The sequence below is a fragment of the Chaetura pelagica genome, unplaced genomic scaffold, assembly GCF_000747805.2.
Source record: "Chaetura pelagica isolate M959 unplaced genomic scaffold, ChaPel_1.0 scaffold431, whole genome shotgun sequence".
In the NCBI taxonomy this organism is placed as follows: domain Eukaryota; kingdom Metazoa; phylum Chordata; class Aves; order Apodiformes; family Apodidae; genus Chaetura; species Chaetura pelagica.
In genome coordinates, this window is record NW_009952162.1 from 225,258 (window position 1) to 235,744 (window position 10,487).

At 38.3% G+C, this 10,487-nt stretch overlaps 1 protein-coding gene across 1 annotated transcript in view; it reads left to right on the plus strand.

Moving 5' to 3' along the window:
* The window catches only part of LOC104397307 (contactin-associated protein-like 2), a gene marked incomplete at both ends in the record, with an annotated part of 638,963 nt that overhangs the window by 192,358 nt on the left and 436,118 nt on the right, over nt 1–10,487 (plus strand). The window contains 2 exons of the mRNA XM_010007259.1: nt 2,450–2,634; nt 5,310–5,453. Of these exons, the coding sequence (XP_010005561.1) occupies nt 2,450–2,634; nt 5,310–5,453 (329 nt within the window). The remainder of the gene's footprint in view (nt 1–2,449; nt 2,635–5,309; nt 5,454–10,487) is intronic.

Below are 10,487 nucleotides of genomic sequence, written 5' to 3' on the forward strand. Positions count from 1 at the left end.
TTAGGTTCAGAAGCCTTTCTAGAATCTGAGAAGTAGGACTAGGAACAGAAAGAAGACACATCAGTTTATCAGGCAGTTTTATGATGGAATTCTGCATATAAGATACCAGTTCCAGCTGCCTTTTTCCCTCCCAGAGAAAGACTATGGGCTGGATTTTTTAAGTACATTTATGATTAGAAAAAAACCCCATGTTTATCTGGTTTCAGGTATTTTTTCTCCTTCAAACAAAAGAGTTTTAGAAAAGCTTATGTAGCTTTCTGTTTTGGGTGGGCAAGGCAGGGTTTTGGTAGCAGTGGAGTGGCTGCAGGGATGGCTCCTGTGAGAAGTTGCTCCAAAATCAGGACCTGCCTCTGGCCAAGGCTGACCCCATCAGCTGTGGTGGATGTGCCTCTGAGATTAACATATTAAAGAGGGGGAAACTAAACAGCTACTGGACCTCAGGACAGAGGAGAGGGGGAGGTGAGAGTGGTGCTGGAAAAGTCCATGGTCAGAGGGTAGACTGTCACCCTACAGCCCATGGAGAAGCATGGTGAAGCAGCCCCTGAAGGACCACAGTGAAGCAGATGTAGACCTGCAGCTGTGGAGGACCCCACACCAGAGGAGGTGACTGTTCCTGAAACAAGCCATGACTCTGTGGGAAGCCCGTGCTGGAGCAGCCTGTTTTGGAGGGATTGCACCTTGTGGGAGGGACTTATGTCAGAGGAGTTAATAAAAGACTCTATCTGTGGAGGGACCCCACAATGGACCAGGCAAGACTGTGTGGAGTCTGAGATTGGATATTAGGAAATGTTTATTTACTGAAAGAGTGGTCAAGTGTTGGAACAGTCTACTTAGGGAAGTGTTGGAGTCACTATCCGCTGAGGTGTTCAGAAAACATGTAGACACGGAACTTTGGGACATGGTTTAGTGGGCATGGTGGTATTTCATTGACAGTTGGACTTGGAGCTCTTTTCTAGCCTCAATAATTCTATGAGTCCTCAGAAAGCAATATGTGATGGAACCAACAGCAAAACCCATTCGCTGTCTCCCTATGTGGCTGGAGGGGAGGAGGTAGAGAAATTGTGAACAAAGTAATTTGGGTCTGGGAAGACTGGAGCTTTAACCCACAAGCTGCTAGTTGGAGTTTCTCCCCACAGTGTGGGGAGAGTGAGTAAGTGGATGCGTGGTTTTTTGCTGCCATCTGGGCCTAAACCACGACACTTTCCTTAGTTCTACTGCAGATCTGTGAGAGTAAATTATTGTCTGTTATTTACGTGGAATAGTAGTTATTTACACTTACATTTTCCTGTTCCTTTCTAAAGCTCAACATGAACAGATGAGGGGAAGAAAAGCACATCTTCCTATGGCAGCTATCTGTTTTTAACAATTTGAATTGCAGCACTAACCCATTCATTTCCAGTTTCTCCATTTTCTTCAGATCAATCTGTCTATATGAACTATTACAACTTCCATATATGTGCTTGGTGGGATGTTCTTAAGTCACTAGGCTGGCAAGTAGGAATAGGCTCTGTGACAAACACACTTAATAAACTGAAGTAATGGTTTAAGGTGTTATTCTTCCTCTGCCTGAGAGTATTTTCTTTGTACCAGAGTCAGTGGAAAAGGATGTTCAGTTTGCCTGGTGAAATCTAATGACTTAGTTTCAAACATTGGGTGAGGTTGGGTAGCATGGGGACATTGAGGTGGATTTAGGCTTCACTTTGCACTGGATTTGACTTTGCATTGAAGAAAGTGAGTGAAATAGACATGCATGGAATTTTTAATATTTTTTTTAAATCCACAACTATTGAAGAATCAGTGGTCTTCAGCAAAAAGGCAGTATGGTCATTTGTAGGGAAGCAATGTCTTAAGCCATGGAAGTGTGATTTGCCAGAATCAACATGCACAAACTGTAGTGTCTGAGTTGCAGGCATGCTTGGTGGTAAGAAATTCTCAGCTCCAGAAATGCTTTAGATTCTCATGTATTCAGAACATGGAAGGCTGCACTGAGTTATTGGGCAGTGCAGCAATTTTTTAAACTTAAAGCTGAATTAGTAATTTGCTGCTTCAGTTAAGATCCACACTATCAACCTTTGCTGGCTTAGCTATGCCAGTCAGATTGCAATGAGATGTGATCTCTGATTTAGAATAACTGCACTGGCAAAAGCCCCTGGAAAACACAGCAGTGAATTGCAAAACTGTACTCCTGCCTAGTATTTTGACTTTCAGAATAGGAAAGTTGCTGCAGGAGGAAAGACCAAAATAAACTCTGTAAGCAGAAGACATTTTTTTTGCTGCTGTTAGCTCTGTCCGCATTAAGCCCTTCCCATCTTTGCTTCCTGGTGGACTAACTTCCTCCTCCTTATTGTGTATCTGGTATGATTCAGGTGAAATAGTGACAGATCAAAAGGAAAATGTTTGCTTGACTGGTAGAAGGTGAGAACTGCTATTGTTTCTGTTCTTATCTTAGGCAGCAACCAACTTGGCTCTATTTATGGCCACACATCTGTGATGACAGGCAGCCTCTTGGATGATCACCACTGGCACTCCATCATCATAGAGCGCCATGGGAGAAACATCAATCTCACCCTGGACAGACACATGCAGCACTTCAGAACCAATGGAGAATTTGATTACCTGGACCTGGATTATGAGGTAGACAATGAAACTTCTTTGTTTTTGTTCAAATTGGTTTTGTAAAGATAAGTCTAATAAGAAGAAAAAAGAAAACTAATATAATTTAAGATGTTTGGCACTTTTTTGTACATGTTTTGAGTATTTTTTCCCCTTAGGTTTCCTGAATATTTTTTTCCAACAATATTCTCTTTCAAGTGTATATTAAGGAAAAAAAATAAATCACACCATTTATTATTCCTTTCAAGTGATAATTATGCACTTGAATAAAAAAACAGTCTGTGGTGACACTTAGACATTTTACTAAATATGGATCTTGATCATTCTTAGGTAGTTTTTCATAGATTGGCACTTGTATTTTCTCAGGTAAGCCATCAATAAATTGTTTTTATAAAGAAACAATAAAGAATTAGGAAAGTTCTAAGAAAACTTTGCTTTAACCAGCAGGTTAAGGCACACAAATGTTTACAGTAATTAAATGTCGGTTTGTCATTTGATTACACTCTGGCTTCTGCCATTATGAACTTGTTAATTTCCTCTAAATTGCATTATGAACTTCAGCATGTTTGTTGTTAAAAATTTGTTTAATAATTTTCTTACTCCCTTTACTGTTTCTAATGAGAATGAATGTGGTTGGCTGAGCCAAATACATGTATTTCCATCCTTGCAACATTTTAAGTAATGAGAGGGAATAAAAAATATGTAATGCAGAAAAGTTAAAATTGTGTATTGAAGTTTTTGCAAACTATTTTTTGATCAAGAATATGATATGAATGTTTGAAAAAAATTACGTATGTAAATGTTACTGAATGTTACTGAGAGACAGCCAGTGTCCACTTCCCATGTAAATTCAAGCTTTGTTAACACCCAGGGCTCACTTTGCATGGAGATGACCAGTTGAAGTTGTACAGGCTTTGATCCTGGCCTTTATTTCAGGATCTCTGGCTGTGGAACATTTGCTTCTTCACAAGTCATGCACAGTCTGGCTGTGGAGCCGTTAGGGACATGGGTTTGACAAGTACCAATCCCTGCCAGCCAGTGAAGCAGGCCTGCCCCCCCTACCAAACAAAAGTTAGCGAACTTGTCAGGTCCAAGCCCGAATGCTCAACCAAGCACTGCTGCTCTCGCACTCCTCTGCACAGGTTCTTCCAAGAAAGTTAAAGCAAAATGCAAAATCTGTTTTCCCACACTTCTCTAGAGTCAGGTCATGTCAATTTATAATCCCTGAGAATATGTCCTGCAAAATGCTGGGTCATAGCTGGTCATGTGCTATTTATAAATTATTTTTTTTTTCAGATGTATAGCTTTAGTTCTTATATGCCAAATTAAAGGTTTTATTTGGGGATAAAAGGGATATCTTACATGCTTTTAGAATGGAAAATATTTCTCTAGAACTGTGTTTTCCTAGTCTTGTTAATAACAGATGGAAATAACAATTAACTATACTTGAAAGTTTGGCTCTGCCGAATGTCACTAGCAGACTACAAGCAGACATTTTTGTGAGCATTCACGGGACAGGAAAGCTAGGTGCTATTACTATTTATGACATCATCTATTGGATATAAATACTTAACATAGATTGCAGCGACTAATCTCATAAGTCCCTTATTCTTCACATTTGGGCTGCAAAATATTAATGAAAGTTTGTAGCATTTATTCACTTTCAAACATTTCAGAAAAGATCTTGAGCAGTAGAGACCTTCATAGTTTCTGCGGAGTAACAGAGGGAGACTTCATAAAAGACGAACATTTTTAGTTTGTAAATTTCCCATTTTGACCCAGTGTTTTAAAGTAATGCCATACAGCCTTAAGAGAAAAACAATTCCTGTTTAATCTTGATGACTGCATCTTTGTGGTGGTTGTCTTCATCATCTCAGTAATGGAAGGTGCTTCTGTGTAACAGGGAATAACATCTTAAACTGTGTGATTCTATAAAATTCTTCTGGATAGAGTAGATATATAAGTATATATCATATCCTTGATAGGACAAGGGGTAATGGATGCAAACTGGAGCATAGGAGGTTCCATGTGAGTATCAGGAAGAAGTATTTTCCTGTGAGAGTGACAGAGCACTGGAACAGGCTGCCCAGAGAGGTTGTAGAGTCTCCTTCACTGGAGACATTCAAAACCTGCCTGGACACGTTCCTGTGTGATGTGCTCTGGGTGACCCTGCTCTGGCAGGGGGGTTGGACTAGATGATCTTTCAAGGTCCCTTCCAACCTAGGATTTTGTGAAACAAATGTGTCATATTGGAGCCCACAGCTGTTGTGTTGTAGTCTGAGCTCTTGCGCACAGGTAAAGCTGAGTGAATTCTTCAAATCATATTATCTGGCAAATTTGATATCTGCTCTTCTTTAGAAAAATACTAGGATGGACATTTATTCCCAGTTCTTTGCTTGAAATTCATATTTTTCAGTAGCAATCAGAAGAGCAGTCCATATGTGAACACCTGAGATGCATGTCTGCTTACTATTTTGTAGTAATACTTGAGGTTTAATACCATAAATATTTGCAATCACAAACTGATAACAGGTGCTTTTTTTCTGCTTTTGAAGTGCTTCCTTTTTCTGTAAGCAATATTGCCAGCTCTCTCATTAATGTTTTAGTGTTCTAAGAAAATAAATACATATACAGTGAATTTGTTTGAAAGTCTTTGCTCTCCCACAATTATCTGCCGTTTTCTGTTTCATTCAAAGATAACCTTTGGAGGCATGCCTTTTTCTGGGAAGCCAAGTTCTAACAGTAGGAAAAATTTCAAAGGCTGCATGGAGAGTATCAACTACAATGGCAATAATATCACTGACCTTGCCAAGAGGAAGAAATTGGAACCTTCTAATGTGGTAAGAGCATAATTTAATGGTCATCTACATTTCTCCTTCTCTTAAAGGAGGTTAGAAGGTTTGTCAATGTGTGTAGTTAGTATGCTTGTGCTATCCTAGAATGATAGAGGACATAAACCAAATTTGATCACCTACTGAAACATCTTACTGTGTGTACCTTTGTGACCTCTTTTTATTGTTATATCTGAACATTTTACTTCCCTTTTCATCTTTCCAAAATTAACCTTCAGTATCAGTCAACTACTTTTTAAAAGAAATTCAGCTGAACCAGTAAGTACTTCTTTCCTTTCTTCCTAAATTATAGTAGTCTAAAATCAGTGTAGACAAGATTTATTATTAAATCAATTTCAGCTTTCTTGTGGCTTTAAATCATGGTATCTTCCTTGCCTGCAGAGCCAGTTGGATTGCTGATTAAGAAAGAATGTACTTTAATTACTGTGTTTTTAAGGCACTAAATGTTCCAAAAATTGCTCGATTACATACAAAGGCAATGTGGGTAGGAAATAAATGTATTATTCCCACAAGTTTAAGATGGTCTGAATAAGTAATTCAAGGCTTTCTTCTGTATAAGCCTGACAGCATTCATAAAGTCCTGCTAACAACACACATGCTTCCATTATTGCTTTTCTCTTTATGCAATAAATATTAAAGATCTACATATGTAGGGATGATGAAGTTCAGAGGATTGATTGCCATTTGATTACTCCTTGGATAGTAATACTGAAGTTCCATGTAATGGTATGAACAATATGGCTAAATGGTCAAGGTGATATAAAGGATAATTTTGAACACGTTATGTTTGCCTATACAAGCTTAGTAACACAGCCTGATATTTAAAACCTTTTCTGTATATTGATTTCTTAAGTATTGCCAAAGGCAAAGAACATGATATATATGGAGGAAGACTCCACTTATAGAATTTCTTTGACCCAGTCACATGAACTCCGGAGTCTTTGACTTTTTTTTTCCAACATTGCCTATGATTTCCTGCCTGCAGTACATTTTAAGCTTGCAATGTAACCATGATTTTCAAAGTCTGATGTTTGATTTAGAAAAGGATCTTTGTAGAGGAGCAATCCTTCCATGTTGCACAGTCAAGTCTACTGCAATGTTGTAGGACATACTCTTAAAGCCTCTTTCTGAACAGAGGTGTTACTTTAAAAGTTTCTGTAGTACAACTTTTCAAAATGTGGCATAGCTAGCAAGCCTGTACAAGGTCTCTGTAAAACCATCTCTATATTTTTTGTTTGCTTTATTAATTTTTGTTTGTTTTTAAAATTCTCTTACCTGTAACATGAAAATAAAATCCACATAAGAAGCTTTGGCAATGTCGGTATTCCAGTTCATTTGATGGTTCTGTTTATTTCCAATTCTGAGAATGGCTATAAAAATAGAAGTGACCTTTGTTTTCAGTAGAATTACTTAAATTGCGTCAGCTCTTCAAAAGCAAAATAAATTTTGCTTTAACGAAATGAACATGGATTTTTATGATTCTTACAAAGTTTTCATTTTCTCCTAGTTTTTGGCCTAATTCAGCCCGAAAACTAGAATTGGTTGAGACTGTTGTTGTTACCATGCTTGTGATGATGTCATTCAACCAGGATCAAAGGTCCATTGTAGGAAATCTCACAGAAACATGGAAGAGTAGGGCCACCTTGCTCTTATGTTTTTAGTGTTTGAAGAGTCAAGACAGACAAAATGTAATGAATTGGAGCACAGGTGGAACACAAGTAATCAGTATGGTGATGAGAAGTATCATAAGGGGGGGGAGGAACAGGAAAGAGGGATATTAAAGAGGTGTGAGACAGAAGAAAAAATATTCTTAGGCAGGTAGTTGAATTTCAGAAGTCACACATTGAAAGGCAGTTGACAAGTTAATTTTGGAGAATTAGGAAGCCCAGAGAGAGAAAGATGATAATATGATGATAGTCTTGATTTGTCTCTGAAAAAAATAAAATTGAAAAAATTTAGGTCTCATGTACTCAAGTGTTGCCAGATAAAAAGCACCACAAAGCATGTCTTTAATTTATTGAAGAGTAAGGATGTAAAAACAACTTAAAACTGCATTAAAAGTCCAGCACTTACTTTAACAATGTATTCCTTTAGACTTAGAGAGTAAGAATAAAGGGAAAAAAGTTTGGCAGTTCTCTGTGATATATGAGATGACAACAGCTCTTTGGGGAGAATAAGTCAAATAGATGGTCTTGAGCAGTTGTTGTACTTACTCATGAAGCCCAGTTTGTTTTTATAGAAGATAAATGAGGCATATGAGAAAGATGCCCAAAGGAAGGGTTGGGGAGAAAAGGACACCTGGGACAGAGAATGTGTCTGCTTTTCAACTGAATCAAGTTGCAAACAAGAGGTGGGGGTGACTAACATAGGTTCTAACTGTTGTGTACAAGTTGACTGAGGTCTAAGACAGAAACAGGGATTCCAGTACAGCTGTTCTAGGTTTCTACTGAATACAACAAGCTTTTAGGACTTCCATTAACCCTGCATTACTGAAGAATATGGACCCTTGTGGCACTAGGAAGAAAAGATTAGGTAGACTATGCAGCTGACAAGAAATGCAGAGACATTTGAGTTTAGGAATTTAGTCACTTCATAAAATTTTCTTACTCAGAGGTATATTAAGGACAGGCAGTGTGAATTATATTAAGCTCAAAGATGAGTAATAAGCTATTCCAAGAAAAATACTGAAATAACATTATAAATTTTAGCATAGAGTACATTCCCTGTACTGTATGATCCATCATATTTTAAGAGATATTGTAGTAATGATAAAGCCATTACGTCTCTTTTGGGAGCTGCATATTCAGCCAGTAGCTCTATTAATTGGGAAAGCTTTTAAGACCCAGTAGTATTTCCACAAGGGATAACATCTGAATGTGGATAGGCAAAAATTGATTTATAAGAAGTAAACATTAAGCTCACTTGCAACACAGATTAACAATCATGATACAAAGCTCCGGCTACCCAAATTACGATGTTTTAATCATTTCCCTTCCAATGTAGTGAGAAAAATTATCTGATAAGACCAACATTTTCAGTATAAGGGCACTATGTAACTTTGACTTCCAGTTATCATTGCCCAGAGAACTATTCAGCAAGTCACTCCGACTCTACAGGAAAGGATCTCTTCCTATTTTAAAAATGAGGATGCTGTTACATAGACAAGCTGCAGATTAGCTCAAACTCTTGACCTAGACCTAGTGAACAGTCTATATCCAATGGGCTTTACTTAAAAGAGGAGTTGTTTTGTGAATTGGAATTGATAATCCAGTACAGATTGTTCTGAATAGCTCAGTAGGGAATATACTAACTAGCAGAGAAATTAGAATTATGTATAACTTCCTCAATAAATCTTTTATGCAGATAGGGTGTTCAGAATAAATGCATTCACTGATGTGAAAAAGGACTTGAATGCATTCAATGCCATTAATAGGTGTTACACATGCAAGGATGTCATGTATCAGGATGACAGGAGAGTGTCAATTGGATATGAAAGCCTTCTTGTTATGAGGAAATTGTTAGTTTGTCAAGGTAACAAAGCAGCAAAAGAAGCTCTTACAAATGCCTAACAAAATGCTTTCTGAGCATTACTTAATTGGCATCAGTGACTGAGCTGTCAGATGTAAACTCTTAGAAAATGCAGTTACCTTCTTGTGTATACACAGGACTGCCTTAAGTATGTAGATTGGATTGTTGCAAATCCAATGGGGTGACTGTTACACTGAGATATTAACAAAGGGTTACAGAGGGTATTTCAGCCACTCTCCAGATTTCTTCTGTATGTAGAATTTGTGGTTTAACTAAATGTCATCTGTAGCACACCTGGAAATGTTCAGACTGAAACTATTCAAACAAATGAGTTAACTATTTTGATTTAATGCTTAGTTGGCAGAAAACGTAAAATCTCTAGGCAACTTTTAAACTCAGAATAGCCAAGCAGTTTAGCAGCAAAGGAGATAAGGGAAGAACTTTTACCTTTACTCGGGCAGAAGTTGTAATTTCTCTCATCACATTGTAATTTCCAAGCTTCCTGTCATTGATTTAGCTAATTATTTTCCTAAATCCTTGGGTACTTTTTGTTATCCATGGATCTTGGGTGTATGAAAAGAAAATGGTTTGTAATGCAGAGATTTTATCATGAATCAGGAACAAATATTTTAGACAATCAGTATAAAGAAGTCTCTAGTTCCAGATTATTCAGAACATCAGTGTCCCTTAATTGATGATAGATGCTACCAACCTGATAATCTAGATGCTACTAGTTCTACTGGCCTTTATAGGCAGACTGTGTGACAGTGTAACTTCTGACACTCTAAGAAAAGAATAATCTCAGACTCCATCTGAGTGCTCAAGAAACTATTATTTATATTAATTTAGTTTTGACATGGAAATTCTGTACAAGAAACTGAATCTGCCACACAAATGATATCTCACTATGACATAGATAAGGTGTTTGCTGATGTGTTGTTCCTTTAAAAAGTGGTGCCTTTGGACATGGGTAAATGAGTGCCAAATCTTGCTTCCTTACTGACCTCAGGTACTGTCGAAATTTGGGCCTAACACTTCAACAAAGAAACAGATACATGGCCACTCACTCAATTCCCCCAGCGACACACACTGGGATGAGGACAAAGCTCATGGGTGGAGACAAAGGACAAGGAGGCTCTTCACCAATTAAGGTCACAGGCAAAACAGACTCAACTTGGGGAAAAAAACAATACTTTAATTTCACACTAATCACACACACCCAGGACACAGACACACACAGAGCAGGGCTTGCAGATGTTACCCCACCCCTCCCTTCTTCCCGGGCCCAAATCCCCTTGTTCCCGGTTTCTCTCCCTCCTTCCCCCCAGCAGCACAGGGGGACAGGGGATGGGGTTTAGAGTCACTTCACAGGCTGGTGGTTCCTGCTGCTCCTTCCTCCTCAGGAAGAAGGATTCCTTACAGTCCTGCCCTGCTTCCCCACAGGTCCCTCCCATGGCACAGAGGCCTCCACCAACCTCTCCTTCCTGAGCCCTT